The sequence below is a fragment of the Macrosteles quadrilineatus genome, unplaced genomic scaffold, assembly GCF_028750875.1.
Source record: "Macrosteles quadrilineatus isolate MER2022 unplaced genomic scaffold, UCM_ALF_1.0 Scaffold_2__2_contigs__length_208266976, whole genome shotgun sequence".
In the NCBI taxonomy this organism is placed as follows: Eukaryota; Metazoa; Arthropoda; class Insecta; order Hemiptera; family Cicadellidae; genus Macrosteles; species Macrosteles quadrilineatus.
Genome location: NW_026542595.1, coordinates 207298126 through 207322732, shown reverse-complemented (window position 1 = coordinate 207322732; position 24607 = coordinate 207298126). Strand labels below are relative to the sequence as shown.

Genomic DNA, 24607 nt, shown 5'->3' with positions numbered 1-24607 from the left:
ATTTAGTATTTAGTAAACTTGAGGTAATGAAAAACAAACTTGCTGATAATAAAAATTAAATGTTTAATAGGAAACGAACAACATTTAACAATACTTCATTAGGTATATCTAACTAATGGACGAATTAGAAGTGTTTCAATTTAAATTTCAGAATCTCTATTGTCAGCTAACATGTGTTCAGTATTGCAATAGACAACGTCTTCAAAACGTACAACAACATACTAGGTGAATTACTCTACTCCAACACAGTATTGTAACTGTACAATATATTAGGTGGCGTTAAATTTTACAGAGAAAGAATCTCAGAGAATTTTAAGAAATCAAACCGCTTTAAAAATGCATTGATAATACTTTGGCAAAAAGTTTTTTTTTTTCAAAATTATAGGCAGTCAGGAAATAAGACAGACTTGTTGCTCACCACTCCCTGGCTCTACAAACACCGCCACTCCAAACAACACACTCCAAAAACTCGATTTTACTCTACAAAAATCGCCAGGCAAAATACCCACAAAAGGTTTTTGTGACGAAGTAATCTTATAATTAATTTTGATAGCCCCAGGATTGCCTTTTATGACTAATAATGGTAGAAACGCATCTTGTCAGACAATCTGTTTATACACAAAACACGAAACGATAACAGATAGGCCTATCAATTCACGTGAGTATATTGCCGCGGGCAGGACTGGAAGTAAACTGAATCAGGTTATGACGGAAAGACGTGGTCTCTGGATTGTCGTCTGTGTTATCAAAAGCTGATATTGGACTAGTTGTAGTGACGGAGGAGAGTGTTGAAAATATAATGGGATTCATAATTGAGTTTTCCATTTAAAATTATTGACAATAATAACCAATTTATCTGCTGGATATAAATTATGGTCTCGAAATTCTACAGTACTGCACGAAAGGAAATGTATTAAATACTTTGAGGAGTTTCAAATATATAAATACATAAAACTAGGGACAGCGCAAAATTTTTGAGTGAAAACGCTCAATTAATTATGAATCCCATTATACTTTTAACACTCTTCTCAGTCACTACAATAGTCCTATATCAGCTGGTGACAATGCAGACGACAATCCAGAGACCACGTCTGTCCGTCATAACCTGAACCTGATTCAGTTTACTTCCAGTTCTGACGACGGCAATATATACGCGTGAATTGATAGGCCTATCTGTAATCGATTCGTGTTTTGTGTGGTGGAGGTAAAGAACCACCAAAACATATGTAGCAAATAAAATTCGACACTGACACTGGCATATTAAGGATTGTCTGACAAGGTGCGTTTTTACCATTCTTAGAAGCAAATCTTAATTACGAATGGCAAAATGTTGTTGGTGTTGATAGTGAGCTAGTTAGAAACACTTTTTCGGGCTGCTTATACAAAATTTTTCATTCATTATGACAGCTAGCAAAAAACATCCCCCCCAAAATCCCCTCAAAAAAGTCCCCCCCAAAAATTCCTGTGGCGCAAACGCGCCACAGTACCCCCCCTCTGGGCACCCCTGAGTGGCAGTATGTGGAGGAAGAGGAATTGTGGAGGAACAGAAGAAGATGGAGAGGTCTAGTAAACACCCAGACCTGGAGATAACCGGAACGGGAGATGATATGTATGTATGTATGTATGTATGTAATTTCAGGGATATCTAAAAACTATAGTAAAATTTTATATCTGACAAAAAAAATCTAGTTAAACATCTATTCAGGGTGTCTACTACATTCTGGATAAAAAATTCATGGACAATTCCCGTACATTTAAGGACCTTTGTCGGTGTGATTACAGAATAATATTCCTGATTTGTCAAACTGAATTAATCTTGTTCTTCATTGTAGTTGTTCCAGAGAGAAAAGTAAATAATAATAGACAAAATTAAATTTCAAAATAGAAACTTATTGAAAGTAAACAAACATATACTTTAGGTACAGCTTTTATAGTGTAACAGAAAAACACAATCATTGTCTCCGGCAATAGCGACAAAATCCTAAATATCTCCATGGGTCACAGAAACATCATAACATAGCTTATCCGATCCAGACGGATTAATTCGGCATTATTCGCCCTGGCACAACGTTAGGTTCTCGACTACTTTTGAAAAAAAAAATCTTTAATGCATAATGAATATATTGTACCTCGGTTCTAGGTACAAAATCGGTATGGTAAGCGGCTACCAGTAAGCACAGAGTAAGATTATTGTCTTTTCATCTGCAAAGTTAATATCGACACATAGCAATCATTAGTTTATCTTAGGCTCAATTACATTTTCTAAGTATATTTTACAGCACTTTCAAAGAATCAAAATACCCAGGCCTAGGCCTAATTATTTAGGAGGGCCTATATAAACTGAGTAACAAACAATGAGGTTATAATATCAGCAAAGTCACTACGATATCATCATTCTAGTTCATAATATTTAGATTGCTTAAAGCACACAATGCAATAAATAAATATGGGAAGTAAAAAAAAATTGAAACCTGACCGCCAACAATGTACAAAGATACAGAAAATGCAATGGCATAATTTGAAACCAAGTAGGCCTAGGTAGTGATAAAAATTTATAATGCAAACAACAATGCTTTTGGTTTTGTCAATTGAAAGATAAAATATCCATAAAAAAAGGGTTCAACTTAGTTATGTTTAAGATTACCGGTAGTTACATGTTTTATATGAAACCATAAACAGTTTTATGGCACTAGGCAATGGCCAGCGGCAAATTGAAGTACAAGTAAGAAGTGAAATTTAACAGCCATTATAAAACTATTATCTCCATGATAAAATATGTTTGGGATCTAATAATGATTACCCTAGTAATAAATAAATACGTTGTAAAGGAAGTGATACAACTTTTATGAGCTAAACTACTAGTGAGTCAACAGTTCTTGGAAGTACTTGACTTGACATTTGATTGTCGTGATAAAATATTAATGGTTTGAGACTGCTAATGGGGTTTTTATTGCATAATTACTCTAGTAATAAATTATGAAAATGTAAACAAACATCTGATAAACCTTTTATGTGCTCCTAACCAACTAGCGATCGATAAAATTATGGCCCATTAAAAATTTAAGGACTTAGTCTGGCATTTAAGGACAATTCCCGTACATTTCATGGCCAGTAAAAAATTAAGTACAATTCCCGGTTTTCCCGGTTGGTAGACACCCTGTATTGTTTGATTACAAAATGTATACTGTTATTCACACTTAAAATTTTATAATAGGATGATTTTTGTGTTAAATATTGACATTTACTATATGACTTTTGAAAAAATTACCTGATAAATATATGCCATTTCTAACAATTTTTTCTTTCTTTGTCTTCCTCTCTTGAAGTTTGACATGTTTCTGGCTAGGAGTGTCAAGATTTACACTCTCATGTTCGGATTCGCTGGTATTTGCCTCTTCATCTGAGCCACATTTGCTTTCAACCTCTTCATACTCTTCTCGAGTTATGTGTAGTTTAGATATCGCTTTATGGCCTAGGGACTCTAAATGTGAAGAGAAAAACTGTTCATCGCAAAACAAATCAATATTACAGTTTTTGCAGTGGTGTTGGTAGCTTTTTCCTGATACCTCAAAAGAGTTGATTTTTGATAAGTGACAACTGCTTTTTGAATGCAATTTTCCTTGTGATTCATTTTGGAAATAGAGTTTGCAAAATTGACAGAATATACCACATAAGATGTTGTCAGACTTATTGGATACATGTTTTTTCAATACAGTTTTCATAAAATCATGGTGTATCCCACATTGGTCTGTCAGTGAGATCTGTTGTGGGTCATTACTTTGACAAACATCACTGCTTAGAGAGTGGGTGGACTCAGAGTCTTCAGGATCTGGAGTAGTGGACTCAGAAACATCATTACTGTTGCATGTTTTTTCTGAGCATTGGTAATCCAACTTTTTCATGAATGGTGATGAAACAAACTCTTTGTGCAGATCAAGGCTTTGGTGTTCAGTCCAGACATGTTGATCCCCAAAGAGGTGAACTTCGCACGTAGTACATGATTTGAGACCAAAATCAACATTCTTTTTAGATGGAATTCTAAGAGCAAACGAGTCTTTGTGAAGTTTACTCTCTAAATGATTAGTAAGTGCTTTAGATTCGAGATCATATTTTTTGCAAATTTGACAGTACAGACCAAATGGCCCTGGTATTTTCCTTTCTTTTTTCTGTTTTGCTATGGACAGCAAAATTTCATGAGTAGTCATTTTAGTTCGACTTCTAGTGCTTTTTTCACTGCTTACACTTTCGTCATCCCTAATTGATTTCTCCTTGCGTTCTTCTGCAGAACATTCACCTTTAAGTTTTTTAATGTTGATATGATATGTCGTCATACAGTGCTCCTTGAAGTGTGAATCAGTTCCAAAAATGTTTATGACACAAAATCTGCAAAAGTGCCAAGTTGAATTTGGTTTTGCCTCAGTACAGATATGTTTTTGTGCGTTGTTTTTGTCATTTTCCAAGAAGTCACATAAAACACAAACATAAACATCAATCTCAAATTTTAAGCCTCCTTCAACAGAATTTTTAACTAGTTCGAGCACACCTTTGTAGTTTGGCAATGAATTAATATTCAACAAAGGCTCTGGAAGAACATTTTGCAGATATTCTTTAGTGAAAGATGAATTTACCACCTCAGGACCATTTAAAACATCACCACTTACTTTTATAAGTTCATTTGATCCCTCCATTATTTTAACAGGATTATTTGATACTTCGGAAACTATTACTGCATCATTATTTGATACCTCGGATCTATTTTCCCCATGATTAATCCAGGGATAATAATTCATTGGTTTTTCACCCAAGTAATAATGATTTTGAGCTTGGCTTTCTTTGTTTGAGAAATGTTCTTCTTTTGAAGATTCCACATTTGAATTAATTCCACGAGAACATTTCTCCTCGTAGTTTGTTTTAAGTACGTTCAAGTTTTCTCTTATGATTTCACTCGCTGAGTGTATCTCAGAGTTTACGACAGGACATATTTTCAAAGCAGAAGTAAACTGTTCCATCTCCCTCAAAATTGTTTTTATTTCACTCTGAAGAGAAAACACAAACTTTGTGTCATCTGCTTGAACATTTCTCATCTTTGCGATACAATCTCGCAACATCAATGGATTGTGTTTTTCTTTGCCTCCTGAGTTGTTGGATTTCAAACGAACATAGTCCTGTCTGGAATTGCTTCTATCACTTAAACCAGTCAAACTTTCTGCTAACATTTCAACATGCTTTAATGTTTTGTCTGTTGAATCCTTTTGGATTGAGACTTTATTTCTTGTCCAACTCGGATAATTATACTGATCATCATCCACTAACACATTGCCTTTTTTTAAATCAGGCTTCAGATTAAAATCTAGATAATTGACTATGGGTTGCTCATCTGGCAGTGAAGTACTATTATGAATAGCACTGTCATTTGATTTGACTTCTTTAATGGTACTAGACCAATTGTCTGCCAAATTAGACTTGTCAGAATGATCAGACCTATTAGAAGATATCGTCAAATTCTGCATTAGTTTGTCTGATTTAGGAGGAATAATAACCTGAAATTGGCCATTTGTATCCATCTCATCACAGTCTTTGGCAGACACTAACACATTGCCTTTTTTTAGATCAGGCTTCAGATTAAAATCTACGTAATTGACTATGGGTTGCTCATCTAGCAGTGAAGTACTATTATGAATAGCACTATCATTTAATTTGACTTCTTTAATGGTACTAGACCAATTGTCCGCCAAATTAGACTTGTCACAATCATCAGACCTATTAGAAGACATTGTCAAATTCTGCTTTACTTTGTCTGATTTAGGAGGAATAATAACCTGAAATTGGTCATTTGTATCCATCTCAACACAGCCTTTGGCAGACACTAACACATTGCCTTTTTTTAGATCAGGCTTTAGATTAAAATCTAGATAATTGACTTTGGGTTGGTCATCTGGCAGTGAAGTACTAATTTCAATAGCACTGTCATTTAATTTGACTTCTTTAATGATACTATCCGCCAAATTAGTTTTGTCAGAATCATCAGACCTATTAGAAGACATCAACAAATTCTGCATTAGTTTGTCTGATTTAGGAGGAATAATAACTTGAAATTGGTCATTTGTATCCTTCTTATCACAGTCTTTGGCAGACACTAACACATTGCCTTTTTTTAAATCAGGCTTCAGATTAAAATCTACATAATTGACTATGGGTTGCTCATCTAGCAGTGAAGTACTAATATGAATAGCATTGTCATTTAATTTGACTTCTTTAATGGTACTAGACCAATTGTCTGCCAAATTAGACTTGCCACAATCATCAGACCTATTAGAAGACATCGTCAAATTCTGTTTTAGTTTGTCTGATTTAGGAGGAATAATAACCTGAAAATGGTCATTTGTATCCATCTCAACACAGTCTTTGGCAGACACTAACACATTGCCTTTTTTTAGATCAGGCTTTAGATTAAAATCTAGATAATTGACTTTGGGTTGGTCATCTGGCAGTGAAGTACTAATTTCAATAGCACTGTCATTTAATTTGACTTCTTTAATGATACTATCCGCCAAATTAGTTTTGTCAGAATCATCAGACCTATTAGAAGACATCAACAAATTCTGCATTAGTTTGTCTGATTTAGGAGGAATAATAACCTGAAATTGGTCATTTGTATCCTTCTTATCACAGTCTTTGGCAGACACTAACACATTGCCTTTTTTTAAATCAGGCTTCAGATTAAAATCTACATAATTGACTATGGGTTGCTCATCTAGCAGTGAAGTACTAATATGAATAGCATTGTCATTTAATTTGACTTCTTTAATGGTACTAGACCAATTGTCTGCCAAATTAGACTTGCCACAATCATCAGACCTATTAGAAGACCTATTAGAAGACGCCAAATTAGATTTGTCAGAATCATCAGAAGACATAAACAAATTCTGCATTAGTTTGTCTGATTTAGGAGGAATAATAACCTGAAATTGGTCATTTGTATCCATCTTATCACAGTCTTTGGCAGACACATCTATAATGTGCGATGGCAAAAGTGGGTCACAAGATGTTGTTAATTCCCTCTTAAAAGTATCGACAGACTCTACATTTGGTTTGAGACCTTTTTCAAGCTTTGGCTGATTTGGAAAAAACACAACCTGCAGGTCTCTGTCTTCATGTCTTCTCTGTTGAAGAGTAGTAGGCTTGGAAGATTGCTTTTCACATTGTTCTTTCTCTAGCTTACTGGTGCTGGCTTGTGCTTCAGTGTTCAGATACTGATTCACCCCTTGCAGATCTGTACTTATCTGGTGGGGAACATTATCAAACTTGATGCCTTGAGACTGGTTGGAACTATCAGATGTGCAAGTCTCCAAATCCTGGAGAGATTCTCCTACTTTTGAAGGAATAATACTCTCTTTGCTGATCAAAAATTCAGAATTTTGAACTTGAGTGGCATTATGAGTAGTTCTGTCTTCTCTGCACCTTAGTGAATCTGAAGCATTATCTACTCTTGATGAATATTGTATCCTTTCTGAGGTTGAGGGGTAACCACTCCTTTCTCGGTTTTTGACTTTTGACGATGTTTTAGACTCATGCTGACCCATCTTCTGAAAAAAAAATTCACTCATTAGAAAAAGATATAATTTTGACACATCAAACATGCATGACTAAGCAAACTTCCATTTTCCTGATTATTTAAAAAAACCATATTTTAATTAAAAAGGTAGATTTATTGCCCATTTAAATATCATTAGGTATGGTACTTAGGTTTGGTGCTATGGGGAGGATAATAAGGCATAAAGTGTGTGTTTTGGTAGAATGTTAATATGGTTAGTAGGCCTATCTATATAAATAAAATTAAAGTTTTGTCTGTACATTGCTCAGAATCATAAACTTTTAGGTTATTTTTACGTTTTATACATTAAACAAACCCCCCAAAGCAGAACAACGAGCGACGCTGCGACATTGTCGCGGACACGAAACGCCGAGAAACGCGGGCCTGCGGACACATTTACGAGCTTGAAATTATTTTTTTTTAATATCTCGATAAAAATACTTTGTCCGCGGACAAAATTTACCAGTTAAACGAAAAAAAAAGATCACAAAGTAAAAGAAAAGCGGGCGCGAGTGAACACGCTACTACACACATCACGTTGAAGAGGAGAGAACCGCTCTGCTCCACAGCCGGATGCCGTCTGCCGCTCCGCTCGGTATCTGTCTGCAGGCCACGCCCTCCTACCGCTCTCCCATTGGCCCGGCGCAGTCACCTGACAGACAGCAACCACCCTCCCTCCACCTTACAAGTGCGTGCGGATGACTGAGCTATGAAGACGCACTGTACCGTATCTGGCGATAGTGTTGCGAAATAGAAAAACGCCATTACGTTGTTGATTTCGGAAGAGAAAAGGCATTTCAGCCCTATTGTGTTAACTCTGTGGTGCGTGGGTGCGTGACCTTTGTTACTGTAAAATGTATAACTAATGTTGGCATTATTTGAGTAATGGGTTTTGCGAATGAGTGAAATATACAATGTATTCTCGGCCTTCTCGTGAGCGTGTTATCTGCTCACGTGAAACTTGCCTTGTGTAATAGATATGGCACCAGATACTATGAACATTTTAAGCCAGCTTCAAGAAGCAAAATTCTATCAAAATCAGTAAGCTCCAAGGTTGTTAAAAGAATACAAGAAGATATTGGAAAAGCACTGCCATGTTTCAAGAACTAACAAAACCAGACTATGTGCTATGTAATATAAATAATGTAAATATAGATTATTTCTGTTTGGTGTGTTTATATAAAGAAACTATAGTACATTTAAAGTTTTACTTCTGAAGACCTTGTTAACACTTGTTAAGGTATGTGTATATATATATGTATTTAAAAAAAAGTAAATTTAAATAACCTGATTATGCCTACCCCTTAATAGTTTTTTAGTTTTTTGTTTTAAAAGTAGGCTATACAAGTTATTGAAATTTACTTATTTTATTTAACTATATTATTAGTAGCCCTATAGAGTGAATATATATATATATATATATATACCGGTATATAAGTCATTATTTAGCTTTTTAGTTTTAGCGCTTGCAGACACATTTTGAGGTTTTCACAGGCCGTTGCAGACACGTAGGAACCATTCTGCTTTGGGGCTATCAAGTTCTGGTCCAAATTAGTTCGGATTAGTGTGATTCAGTGTTATATACATGAGAAGAAAATTAGATAAGGCATCTAACATCAGACACACCAGAATAGAATTGGACGTAATCTGTTTGTGCTTTTGGTTAGAATATATAGCACCGGAATCTGGTTTAAGTTCTTAGCACTTTCACACAGTGTCCATTCGGACGCGTTGCAGAAAGTCAACAGTCCCGGAAGGTCAAATAATTTATACCTGTGCCGCTAGGTCAAAAACTATAATGTTTGCAGTGTCTGTAGATCAAAAATCCTAGTAAGTCAAATAGTACAGTCCGAGCTAAAAACGTGGTCTATGTTAAAGCAATTGACTTATTGGGAATTTGACCTAATGCAACAGCAGTTTTAATATAACGAAATAAGATAAAATATAAGTTCAGTTTCGCTGAGTCAACAGTGCCGGAAGGTCAAAAGTATAATCTGTTAAAAACAGCGATAGTCCTCTCGACGCATGACTTCAATAATTTCGTGTTTTGGTGTACTTAAAGTTGTGCTAAAATTTTGAAAATTGGCACAGAGCTTCTTGGTTAGTCCTACTCGATGACTATTTTGTTGGAACTTTAAACTATTTACCGATCTAATTAATAAAAATTGATATGTATGGTGAAATAGTTTTAAATCGTGATTTCTAGCATGAAAAAGTTAGCATGCGAGATTTTTTTTTGTTTTTGAGTTAAAGAGGTTTTGTCTGTGGCAAAGTTGTAGCCAAAAGTGTGATGCGTAAAATATATTTTTTTGAATTTTTTATAATCAGTGGTTCAATAGATAACTTGGGTTGAAGAGGACGGCAAATTTAACATTTCGCAACGCATGGAAAGAACTACATCGTACGATGCGACTGCTGAGTGGACTTTTAATTTACAGTTCTAAGAACAAGAAAAAGATGAATATACAGATCACCAGTACATTCATATTATTTATAAAACATCTTTCTGTATTACCAGCTTACATTTTTCACTTATAAGAATACATCATAAACAGGGTGTTAAAAATAAGCGGGGAGATACTTTACCTAGTAATTCCTTGGGTCAAAATAAACAGAAAATGAAGGATAAAATTTTTTCCAAAATAGTTTCGTTAACCAGATATCCGCCATTTTGTATTTTTTACATACAAATATTTATCTTTACACTTTTCCAACCGATGTTTATGAAACTTGGTATGTATCCAACTTGGTATGTAGGTAGGAGAGACCCATGTTATAAAAAAAGATTCATCTCGATTCACCCTAAAATTTCAAAATTTAACACTTAACTACAATATAATATACTTTACTACACCACAATATTTACGTATCACCATAAATCTTTAATAAAATAAAACGTTCACATTTTTAAAATCCAAAGTAAATCAATATAATCATATAATCAATATAAAAAAAGTGCACTAGTACTTACTAGTGTCCAATAACAATTTGATGGATTTAACCAAAACCTTTTCTATTTCACTTATTTTCAGCTGCTAAATTTCAAACGATACGTTTTAGCTACATCATTAACATTATTATCATCATCATCGTTTGAGTTTGGGTTTGCGGCAATGTATTTTTATAATTAAAACCTTTAATTTGATACCTACCAAATTTGACCTCTGCTGCTATTAATTGACTGTATGGACTATTAATTAACAGCTGTGTCTAAGGATTACGTCGGCCTTAGTCACTAACAGGACAACAAGATCGCTCCACTCATCACACACTCAACTCCATTCATACTTGGCTTAAAATGCATACATTTGTATGGTCGCCATTTCAAAAACAGGTAAAATAGTATTAAAATTATATAAGAATTTTGTCTTAGTCTTTGTGGTCCATCCCCCTTAAGGGATTAAACAGTGATAATAGCTTAAGACAGTAGATATTTATGGCTATTATATTATTGATATACCAAGTCTCACTACTTTATCTATATTGTTAAAAAAATATAGCCAATCCAGGACTTTTCAACCATACTGTATAACGCCAACACGAAATTTTTCCGTTGAACTCCTCCGAATTTCTTAGGTGATTTTGACCATTCATGTCTCATTAGAAAGAGCGTGTCACGTACATTTGCAAACCAACCTTACATTTTTAAATCCCTTGGGCTCAGCCCCAGCGGCTCATGTTATGAACCCATGTTATGCCTATGAACAACATATTGATTTATTTATATTAGGATCAGCCCAGTTAATTGCTGTTATGCAATTCAAGGAAATAATGTAGGTTACATTATTAACATGTTACTGATTTGTTTCAAATACTATATTTACTATTTCTATTTGGGTTTGCAGGATAATTTAATCCATTTTACCAAACAATAAAATTAATGGACAAAGTACTATATTTCATGAGCTATCATTGAAAGGACCGATTGAAGTCCTCATCAACCAAAATAATGCCTACTAAAGCAATTAAAATTGAGACGAACATGTAATGCACGAAATCAGGTGGTTCTTAAGTATGTGAAAAAATGTATCGCTATTCAAAAACAGACGGAAAACTTGTAACCATATTCTTGACAACGAGTGTAACCATGTAACATGGCTACATTATCAATGACAAACGTGGACAACCTTATACGAGTGTGAGTACGTCCGAAAACAGAGTAAGTCCGAAAACAACTCTAAAAAACAATAAGCAATAAATTGCAAGAACCGTTGCTTATATCATTGGGTACGGTATACACGTATCCACTGACGTGTATACTCAATGCTTATATCGAACTGTTATATGTACATCGTGAGTTGTTCCATTAGTTGTTTCATTTAGTTGTGTGTCCATTAGTATAGTAGTTTAGTTGACTCTTTTAAAGTCGGCGGAAATTGTGACTGTTATTACCCTTGAAATAATGTTTGTGAAGTACTTTGCAATCCTATCAATGCTTATAGAATCATACGATTACAATTTTCTGGTTAGAATATGTCGCATAGAGTGGTGACTAATGTATCTTTTTGGTTTGCTTGTAAAACAGGATCAACAGAGATTTTCCATCGACTTAAACAATACGATACTCCCAAATTGTTCATTGCAATAACAAAATATCACACAGTTTGATAAATATTTGTGTGTAAGCCACATACAGTACACCTTTATTCTATCTATTTTACCTTTTATTTTTCCAAGACTTTATAGAAAATCACGCATTACGTGATCAGTGAAGAAAAGGCTGTATCCCATGTGTTTTATAGGTAAAGAAGACAAGGTCGCTCCTAGACATATATTTTGGGGGGGGGGGGGGGTCACCGGGGGCCTGGAATACCCCCCAAAAAGGAGGGGGTCTTGGGGTTCCCCCCAGGAAAAATATATAAATAAATAAATATAGGCTATACAGGGTGATCAACTCAAGGAGGCCACCATTGGGATATCGGAAACGGTAAAAATTAGAGAAAACTTAAAATGGAAGACATTCCTTTATTTTTTTGTGGCAGTTTAAAATATGATTTTAGCCGTTTGAAATTCAGCCGCCATTTTCCAAAATGGCGGCCAAAATTGAAATTTCTTATCGAACAACTTCAAAACAATTTTAAAACTTTTTTTATCCTTGACATTTTTTCGATAAACCCACTCGTTTAGGAGTTACAGCCTATGGAAAATGACTTCCGGTGTACATATTAAATCATGTAGCTCCTAAACAAGTAAGTTTAAAACAAAAATATAAGAAGTAAAAAAGTCTTACAATTGCATCCACATTCCAAAAAGACCATAAAATTAATTAAAAATATAAATTATATTATTTAAAAAAATGGCGGCAAACTTGAAAAGTGGAAAACTTTTTATTTTATAGTCTTTAAGGAATGAAGATGCAATTCTAAGACTAATTTACTTTTTGCAATTTTGCTCTAAACTTACTCGTTTAGGAGCTACATGATGTAAAATGTACACCGGAAGTCATTTTTCCATAGGCTGTACTCCTAAACGAGTGGGTTTATCGAAAAAGTGTCAAGGCTAAAAAAGTTTTTAAATTGCATATTCTATCCGAAAACATGATAAAAAAACTAAAATCATATTTTTAACTGCCACAAAAAATAAAGGAATGTCCCCCATTTAATGTTTTCTCTAATTCTTACCGTTTCCGACTTCCCAATGGTGGCCTCCTTGAGTTGATCACCCTGTATATATGAATTTGAACGGATGGTGTTTTTGGCCTCTGGGGACCTCAAAACGAAAAATTAAATCGGTCCCGGGTCCAGGTGTTACCATAAGTACTACGGTAATAGCTTATTCCCTATATGGGAAATTCGCCAAAAACCTAATAGTTATATAGAACAATATTACATTCAACCAGCTGTTAGTTAAAACAAATTATATGGGACTAAAACAAATCGATGATTACAAAGATTCCTTTAAAAAATAATTTGAACATCCTACTATTTTTCTATGCAAATTTAAATAATCTGCCATCCTCATACCTAGGAATTGAATGTATCAATGGTCAGCATTACACATAGTATAAATAAGTCAACTCTAAATATGTCTTTAAATTTGTTTCCAAATGCTGAATTTGTGTCACAAATGCTGAATGTTTACAGCTGTTATGCTAAGCAAATTATATTGTACTAAAAGCTGGCTTAGAAGGTTAGCGTCGGCTGCTAGACTTTAAAAAAATTAAAACTTAATTTCTAAAAAACTGGGACCCTTATTTATAATTATGGCTTTGACATTCCCTAGTTCTCAAAATTATCTTTCTTTCAACACAAAAATAATGAAAATCCGTCGACTGGTTGATTCAGAATGTGAAAAAACCATATTTACGTTTTAATATATGATAGTTTGGACAGGTTACAACCCTTCCGAGGCGTAATACATTTACACAGTTTATGTGTAGACTACATTATAACTTATATAATAGTTCTAAAATTAAATGGATCTCCTTTTACAAACGTATATAATAACCAGAAATTTTCAGATCGTCCTTGCGTGTATTTTATGCCACAAATTTTGACGAAAGGCTTTTCATTACATAAACTATACCTATTTACAGTGTTGACCAAACAGTTGGCAACGGCAAGAAGCATTAATAGATAAGCTATGTACCAAATATGATAATTTTAGCTCTATTCTAATTATGACAAAACACGAAGTAACTAAAAGCAAGTTTTGTTGGTGTAGTAAGCGTTGCAGGAGGTCTACTTTACACTGAATCGACGTTCACTTTTACTGCTTTTGATCTTCCGGCACTGTTGACTCAGCGAAACTGAACTTGTATTTTACCGTATTTCGTTATATTAAAACTGCTGTTGCATTAGGTCAAATTCCCAATAAGTCAATTGCTTTAACATAGACCACGTTTTTAGCTCGGACTGTACTATTTGACTTACTGGGACTTTTGATCTACAGACACTGCAAACATTGTAGTTTTTGACCTAGCGGCACAGGTATAAATTATTTGATCTTCCGGGACTGTTGACTTTCAGCAACATTCCCGTCCATTCCTTTTTTAAAAATGATATTTTGCGTTCAACAATCAAGAATCAAGAGTTTTATTGCCATTGACCTTTCTTTGTACAAAGGAATAGACATAGTCAAAACACATACAAAATATTCCAAATTAACAAATAAAATACAAAGTTTTACAAAATACTTAGTTAATTAAAATACAACATATCTAGAGAATATGGATCATGTAGATGCACATCAAAATTCAATATCAACTTTTGTTTCTAGAAATTCATGGATGCCATAGAAAGGATTACTTATCAACCATTCACATAATTTATATTTGCATATCTTGAAGGATACTGTTCTGGCCTATTTATGGCAAATTTATTAAAAAAATTAATGCAGTTTAGTCTATGACTATTGCTACTTTTTTAAGTCTATGAGCTGTTATATCTAACTGTAGTTTATTCCTTGTATTATGAGAATGAAAATCTTGTCTTATGTTAAATTCATGTAGGTTAATTTTTGTATACTGCATAATTTGATAAATGTATAAATTAATTATTGTCATAATTCTTGATAGTATTTACTAAATCGTTCCAATTGGCTAAAAATGCATTCAAATTGGATCATAAGCTTATAACAATGTATTTGAAAGACTAAGAATAGCCATACAATTACTTCTACGATCTCGAAACCAGGGTGATCGCCTAAGACCACAATAACATAATGATCAACTCCTATGATCACGGTAAAATCATTATCATTTCCTCCGTCACACTGAAAAAGTCATCTTCTTTCACGATCGCGGAAACATGTTCTGTGTCTATCAATCATGACCACATTCTTCTACATAATGACTTTAAAAGATAAATTACATAATTACTAAATGGACAATAGGCCATGGGCAATTGTCGTATATTCCAAATTTCGTTCCGCTTATCTACATTGGCTAACGGTTTTCAGTTTTTAATTTTCCAATTCATTTGGACATCCTGGTTAGCATTTTTTTACCAACAGAGGCTATTTTTAATTTAGACTATATAAATATATACAGTTAACCTTTTCCTAAGAAATAGTTGAACATTGGATTAGCAGCGGGGTTTGGATCATCTAGACACTGGTAAACTGTTTGGTTATAAAAATGACATAGGCCTAATAATAGCCTAATAATAACGATTTTCAGTTTTTAATTTTCCAATTCATTTGGACATCCTGGTTAGCATTTTTTTACCAACAGAGGCTATTTTTAATTTAGACTATATAAATATACAGTTAACCTTTTCCTAAGAAATAGATGAACATTGGATTAGCAGCGGGGTTTGGATCATCTAGACACTGGTAAACTGTTTGGTTATAAAAATGACATAGGCCTAATAATAGTTTAAAAATCCCTTCTGGGGCAAAAGATGAGAATTCCGTAACAAATTAGGTGGATAGACCTATAGCTGTGAAAGTGTGCCCTCATAAACTTAGGCCCTAGCCATAAATATTAAAAATCACAGATTATGTTATGTTCACAAACATTTAGATTTATTTAGTACTAGCTGTTGTACCCGTGCTTTGCAACGGGAAGAGGACATAAAATATAAACATTTTAATCTTTATCTCTTGCATAATAGTTACACATCCGCCAACGCTTTTAGAAACAAAATTCAACTTTTATGGCCTTAATAGAAACGTTTAAGTTATGACTTTTAAATCTGGTAAGTAGGTGGTGGATACCATCATTTTAGTTTTGTGTAGGCTGATATGAGAAAAACTGACCAAATCTATATCTATAAAAGAGGATGTTTGTATATATATTTGTTTGTTTGTTTGTTTGGGGGTGATAAACTCGGACACCGCTGAACCGATTGCCACGAAACTTGGTACATACGTGTAGAATGTCATGGAATAGGTTTATACACCATCAATTTCGTGATCCGTCCAATAGGCTCCGCCCCAGTGGCTCTGGAGTTTCCTATGTTAACCTTATGAGAAATGGAATTAATGAATCTTAACAGCTGTTTCAATTAAACAAGTTGGTTCTGTTCTATGATGTTCAATAGCATTAAAGTTACAAGGATTACCAACAGGGTGCAGCACTATTATTTCTTTTACATTTATGACAACAGCTAATTTGCAACCAAAAAGGTGAGTGAGCGTAGCGAACGAGCTAACCTGAAGGCAAGTGAGCGTAGCGAACGAGCTAACCTGAAGGCAAGTGAGCGCAGCGAACGAGCTCCAACCTAAAGGTGAGTGAGCGTAGCGAACGAGCTCCAACCTAAAGGTGAGTGAGCGTAGCGAACGAACTTCAACCAGGACGTGATTGAGCCATGCGAACGAGATCATCTTGAAAATTAAGAAGTTAAACGGGGCAAAGCCCGCGGGTTACAGCTAGTCTTTGAGTAAAACTTTGACATACATGATTTAATTACCAGATTTACCTTCATCTCCCTTAATTACACATCTTTTAATTTATTATTGACATTTTAAATTTCAATTTTGAAGTTGCAAAAATACTAATTATTAAATTTAAATATCTTTATATTAAACTCTTCTTTATATTAAATCACAAATCCTTTCATCTTCAGTTTTTTCACTCACAATAAATCATTAGCTAAAACTAAGTCAGCTGTTATAAACTTTAGAAATATTGCTGTGCCTTATCAATACAGTCTTTTGAAATATTAAAGAAACATAGAAAAAATATATCTATAGGTACTATAAAAAATTTCAAACAAATAATTTAGCATTAAAGACAGCAGACAAAACTAATATGATTATCAAAGCATCAAGGACTAAAAAATATAATAGCAAATACAGTATATGTTTAATTGCATCTCTGATTCTACAATACAAAAATATCAACAAACAACAAACCAGTTCTTTTAATCAGTTCCATCGTCCCTTGCCTTTACATTTTCACACTTACCATTAAGAAAACATAGTAACAGATATTTCATTGATTTTAGAAACAAAAGAACACTATGTGTACTGCTTAGTTTTATTATATTGTCCTTGGTTTAATTTAATCAGTGGTGTGGCAAAACAAAACACAAATAATAAATGTATCAAATAAAGTAAATGTGAACTGAAAGCTATGTTAAGATAAAATAAGAGTATTTTGTATTACCATTTGATAATTAAATATAGTTACACATATTCAACATATTTTAGAAAACAAAAATCAACGACAATAGTTATTGATGATATTCTTTAGTTTAATTTAAGCATAGGTTTAGCAAAACACAATAACTTAATTTACCTAAATATACATATAAAACACAATGTGATGTGCAAGTTATGTTAAGTTAATCTAACATGTGAAGCAGTTAGAATTTATTTAAAGTAGCCTCCAAATTCATACAAAACATCTATACATTGTAATTTTCATACTGTTTCCATGAAAACATATCAATAACATTATTTTCACTTAAGATTATTAACTTAAGACGCTTTAAAAAATCCAAAGCAGAGCCGGAGTTGATACAGCAACGGTTATAAAATCTTTTTTTATATAATCATTGACATAGTTTTAGAATAAATAATCCATCATAAAAGGTTAGATTAAAATAAACCTACTTCATATTTATGGAAAATATTATATTTAATTTCTTTGTATCAGCTGTCTGAAATTGTGAAATATACAGTTTAGCAGTTCTTCTTGTTTATATTTAAATGTCAAAGCAAATGTAAACAAACACTGTTAGTTTTCTCATCACAGCCATGGAGACCAATCAATATTTACTTTTAAAATGTTCACCTCAGAACTTTTAAATCCAAAGGGGCAAAGCCTACGGTAAGTATCGAAAGGTGAATAGTCCTATAATGGTCCTTGGTATGGTAGCTATATTTTTGTAAAATTTAAGCCCAGTTGGTTCAGTAGTTTTTTCACCTATTAGTAATACACATACAGACAGACACCATTAGATTTTTATATAATAAGTATAGATGGCCTATTACCTTTTATTATACAATTTATATATTCTACATAGCCTACATAAAAAATATAATGAATCTGTGTATTGTTGAGTTAAGTACAGATTAGCAAAGCCTACTGTAAAACTGTGTAACTTGTATTATAGTGTAGAAGGGTAATAACTGCGGGAAAAGTAAAGTAAACTATAGGCCTATACAAGTAACTTTTAAAGGCTTGATGGTGAGAAGAACACAAAACAGCTGAATTTTTTTAGGATAATCTGGAGCAGGGCAATTAATTTTTTTGTGCCGGCTGCTGCTTGCCTAGGCCTATATCTTTTTTTGAAATAGGCCTAGTTATTTGAAGTGTTTTTCTCAGGATTTTAATTTTACAAAAACAGTCTGCAGGCGACATAAACTAACAACTCGATACATATAACCTAGAAACTTTACCTTCCTAATCTAACCTACGGTAACTTCAAAACACTTAATGCAGTCACCAATTCACATACAGCACGACCTACCACCCTGACATACCTAAATAAGAACTACAGTATGTAATTAGTCCACCAGTCCATCTATATCTCTATAATGTGACGAAATTACTATTATAGAAAACATTATTGACTACAGAATCACTTGAAATGTTTCTACAACTATGCTATCATGTTTAATCAACGATGTTCTTCTTCTCATCAACCATGTTACTCTCTTCACTTAACCTGGACTTGTAACGGCATAGCAGACTAGCACTACACAGCACGTATAAGTATGAGTATTTTTGTTTTGAGTTCTAGTTGCAGTGAAGTAAAATGACGTCACTAGGCATAATGCCGATGATAGAATCAGAGTGAGTTAATATTCAAAAGTTGTTACTTCCAGTTGCTTGTCGTATGGTTGAAAACAGTCAGCTGTAGGCTTAGTTACCCACAGTTTCATTCCACTTGTAAATGTAATCCATCCTACCTTGTTTATTGTAATGTTGTATGTTTTTAAGGTGATAAGTTTTATCTTGAGAAATATTCATCAGCGGTGAAAAATAATGGTATAACACAATGATATATCCATCTTCATTATTAGGCCTAAGTAAACTTAAGTTAAGTAAATTAAAACCCTTTGGGTGCTAGAAATTTATTTTGGTACCTACTTTACGAAAAGTGCCAGACTTTTTTTACTAGGTAAGCTATGTCTGAAAAGTGCCAGACTTTCCGTGGGGGCAAAGCGTAGTGCACAAGAATAAAAATCTGTAAAAGTATAAATTTTCATCCCAAAAGTGCCATGGAATGATATAACTTATCGTGCCTTGATCGTATGAGAAATCGATTGAAATCATCGTTGTTTTAAAATAACAACAAAGTCAACCGATATGCCCTTTCTCACATGATTGAAAATCGCACCGGCCCGATATAGGCTACTTAACTTATCATTGCAATGTATTTTTTGGTAAGACTACCGACAACGATAATATCGTTGTGAAGTAACTTATTTTTCAGATGTTGTGCAAACGATACGGTATATCGTTGCGCGGCACTCAAAGGATTAAATCTCATTTTAGAGAACAAAATTGCACAAGTAGCCTAAGTTAACTTAGGCCCAAATGTGCACCAAGATGTTTCACAAGATCCCAAATACAAAGGCCTAGACTAAAATAATTATTTGACGAGGACAAATTCAATACACAGAGGATACGCGTCCGGTAACCAGACGTGGATTAGGCGTCCGGTAGTGACGTCACCGGGTTGTGGGGTCCCGGAACGCCATTACCACAACGATACGATGTTCGGCCAGCGTTGTTCGTGGTGTAGTGGATAGAGTGCTCGGCTGATAGCCTATCCAAGAGGTCTCTGGTTCGAAACCCATCGGTTTCTTTAACTTTTTGTCACAGATTTTGCTTTGAATGTAATTTCTTCTTAAGTGTACATCTTTTGTTAGAATTTTTGGCATTTATAATTTTATGTTATGAAGAGAATTGAACCTTCATTTCATTTAATTTTTTTCATTATCATCAAGTTTGGTTGGTTAGGTTAGGTTATGACAGTAGACAATTTATTCATCGTTCAGTAATTACAAAATTACAATAGATTTTGTCAAACAGAACATATAAATAAAGGTTACTTTTTAAAAATCTAGATCCTTGTTTTTGAATCATCAAAAAATCATCTATTTTATACATTGGATTGATTTTGCACCACTTTAACAGTTTGTCAGAGAATACATTTAAAGGCAAAGAGCTGAAATCAACAGGAAACTTATTAAATATTTTGGTAAAACTGAACTTATACTACTTATGTTAAAATATTGAACTTGTTTTGCCTTATCTACCTAAATTAGACTATTTTGGGCACTTTTTACCATTGGCACTTTTGGGGGAAACGACTATTTCACCCTGAAAATCACATTTGAAAATCAAGAAAAATGCTAGAAATCAATGATTTTTGGGGCTTGATAATTTTCTTTTTAACTTAGGGTGGGTTTTTTTACTAGTCCATTTTAAACACTTTTTTGGCAAATGCCGTTTTTACCCAGGAAACCAGGTTTGAAAATCGTGAAAAATAGTAAAGTAGGGTATTAAAAATTAGGGTACCCCATTTTTGGGTAAACCAAATTAAATACTAACTTAACCTAACCTAACCCAACCCAACCTAACCCATGCTTAGGTTTACAATGTGCCAAAATGTCCGATTTTGGGTAAACCCTGGTTATGCTATGCTAGGTTAGGTTACCGGTAGTCCTATTAAGTTATTGACACGTAGTAAAAATAAGTTGGGTCTTGGGTACCTACCTACAGTTTCTTAACTTAGCGATGATAATACCGATTATTAGTAAACCTTCATTCGATGTTTTCACTAACAGCAAGTTTGGTTGGTTAGGTTAGGTTATGATAGTTTAATTTTATAACTTATATAGCTGGTAAATATATCGATTATTAAACAATATTTTGAATTTGATAGTTTCAATAGATATTAGCATAAGTTAGTCCAGTTAAGAAATTGTACCCAAAATGTTTTACATGAAAATCATAGATTCCTAGCATTTTTATTGATTTTCAAACACGTTTTTCAGGGTGAAATAGGCGTTTCCCCCAAAAGTGCCAATGGTAAAAAGTGCTTAAAATAGTCTAATTTAGGTAGATAAGGCAAAAAAAGTTCAATATAACATAAGTAGTATAAGTTCAGTTTTACCAATATTTTAAGACCCAAGTAGGTATTTCTGCTGGACGCCTAATCCACGTCCTGCTACCGGACGCGTATCCTCTGCGAATTCAACAAGTTATAGCCTAGCAGCTTCTAACACTTCTTGAATAACTCAGGCCTAGGTTATCCTGGGGTACTCACTGGCAGGTTAAGTTTCAAAAAGTCAAGAATTCCAACTTAACTTAGGCCTAGGCCTATAAATAAGCCTAACCATATTATTTCAATCATACATAGGCCTACCCTGGAGGCCCATTGATTTAAAAACTTAGTAGGAATAAGATTATGAGTTAGCCCATACACCCTTTAAGCAAGATTCAGTAACCCAACCCAAGGCAAGTATACTAAGCAGGTTCTACTCCTTAAGTTATTAGGACTGATCTTGGAATTAATCTGGCCTAGGCCTATTCCTAAGCTATAAAATTAAGTTCAACACTTACAATTCCAACTAATTTTCATACATTGTAGACTAATAATGTGGTGTGGTATCAAAGGGTTGCCCTAAAACAATTTGAACTATTCAATCAACTCAATGGTATTATGAAATAAGCTTAAGTTATTTGCTTATTTACGAATTTGTTGTCGGATACCATACCATTCCAACCACTGTCCACTACCTCATTCTCAACCTCACTTCACTTCACTATATATATACCACCACACCACACCACCACCACACCACCGAACCGAACCGAGACCGAGTGGAGTGGAGTGAGTAGTACTGAGTTGAGTACTGGGGCCCTATTTTTGAAATGGTTGGCAGTTGAGTCGATCGTCAGCACTCAACTCAACCAACAACATGATTTGGTATTTTTGAAACCCAACAGTTGGGAAGCGAGTTGGGAATCACTAGTTGAGTGACTCGTGGTGGAAATGTAGAGCATACGACCGTCAAAAATTCAGATGACGTCATTTTGAACCAATCACAATGCAGAGTTTTTGCGGACTTCGATTTAACCTCTTCTTACTCTAAAATCTGGGTATTTACTCAGGGGAGGTATAGAAGAGGCTACAATGACAGCTGAGATCTTATTAGCTGAGGGAACGCCATTACCTTAACAAAACATTCAACAGCCATCGGCCTCGGTGGTCTATTGGTTAGCGTGCCGGGCTGATATACTGTAGGTCCCGGGTTCGAATCCCGCTGGTAGCGTTAACTTTTTGTCCAATATTTTTTTATTATCAGCAAGTTTGGTTGGTTTGGTTTGGTTATTACAGTTTAATTTTATTATTAAGTCATTATAAAATTTTAATTGAGCAATTTCTAGTTTTATTTAATAAACAGAATTATTTTTCCGATTACTAAACTTTTGTTATATTATTTCTTTATCAGCAAGTTTGGTTAGTTCGGTTAGGTTATGATAGTTTAATTTTATAATTAAAAAATAGTAAAATTGAATTTGAGGAATTTATAATTTTATTTTATGAACAGAACTATTTTTGCGATTAGTAAACCTTCATTGCCAAAGTGCTCTCTACTACTACTACAGCGCTGTTCGCGGAGGAATTTTGAACTAAATGCCTCATTTGTACCTCCCCTAAGTCAGACCCTAAAATCTGGCAGCTAATCTCAATCTGCCATATTTCGAGACACTGAGGTAAACTGTCAACTCCGTTCTTGAGAGATTGAGATTGAGGTTATGTCTTGCTTAATCTTAGTGATTGCAAAGTACCTTAACTTAAGTAATAAACTAAAGTAAACTAAATAAAGTAATAAACTTAAGTATTAAAAATAAAATTTACTATGGATGTTTGTTTTAGGGTGTAGCTAATTATAAGTTTAGGCATAGGCTGCACTTTAATTTAGGTCCTACACACCTACACTCATCCTAAATACATTATTATTTGCTTTCTTCGTCTCTATTTCGGAACACATCACCTTATTTTAGTTTCCTTCATCGGTTTGTTTTATGTTATTTTTAATTGTTATTTTATTTAGGTTAAAGCGGCTATTTGCCATTGCACTGAAAGCATATCGTAACTTAAATTAATTTGATCCCTTTATTAGGTGAATGGTATTGAAACAAACTATGATATTGTTTCTCTCTACCACAATCTTTAATACCTTAAATCATAGGTCTAATAACAATAATCTATACTATAATAAGTTCAATTAGTATGCCTAGTCTAGGTATTTCAAACATTCCAACAAGAATAAAACCCTTGATTAAATAGTCTAGTATTGACACAGTAAATAAAATTAAAATGCGATTATTCTACAGAAAACAATCGCATAATTGGGTGCTAATACATTGACAACGAATACATAACCTCTAAATCGCAATTAGTAAATTAAAGCAATAACAAAACAATATGGCGTCGTCTCAAAAAGAGTAATTTTTTGCCGAAAGAGAGGAAGAAGAAAGTGCAGTCAACCTCCACTCAACAGCTCGATAGGTGTTGAGTAGTTTTGGTTGTAAATCAGAAATCAGAAATCAGAAACTTTTTATTGCCGTAATTTGCAAGGTACATGCATATGACAAAGTCAACAACAAATGAGGTTCAAGTTTAACCAAGAAAATAAAACTAGATCCGGTAAAACATGAATAGACAAAACATTTGTCTGGGCAGTCATAATAGATCAAAAAATAAAAATGTAGCTATGCAAGCATCGAGCCTATCAGAAACAAGACAGTAAAAGGTCAACAATTGTTCATACAGATCATATGGTCATACTCAACATGCAAATAAATAAGAGAATTACAGGCATTGAGTAATTGTTGGCAAGTCAAAATAACATGCTACTAAAATCCTCCTGAAAATAACTCTCTAGGCTATAAAAGGGCCTTTGAGCAAGCCACTCATGCAAAACATGCTTAAACCTACTCATGCTAACATTACGTGCTGTGCTAGGAAGTTTATTAAACATTGATATTCCTACATTACTAAACCACTTTTTTGATTTGGATAGTCTCGCAAAAGGTAAATCTAGCAGATTACTGTTTCTGGTCACATGCAAGTGCACCGAGCTTCTACACGTGTAACT

General features: G+C 33.9%; 1 protein-coding gene across 2 annotated transcripts in view; it reads right to left on the bottom strand.

Moving 5' to 3' along the window:
* The window catches only part of LOC128985711 (uncharacterized), a 53371-nt gene extending 31144 nt beyond the window's left edge, over positions 1-22227 (bottom strand). Inside the window, exons 1-2 of one of the 2 annotated variants that reach the window (XM_054405513.1) lie at positions 22062-22227; positions 3269-7586 (exon numbers count right to left, since the gene is read on the bottom strand). In XM_054405513.1, the coding sequence (XP_054261488.1) occupies positions 3269-7583 (4315 nt within the window). In that variant the 5' untranslated portion in view covers positions 7584-7586; positions 22062-22227. The remainder of the gene's footprint in view (positions 1-3268; positions 7587-22061) is intronic. The other variant, XM_054405514.1, reaches the window with a different exon arrangement.
* Between the last annotated feature and the right edge of the window lie 2380 nt (positions 22228-24607).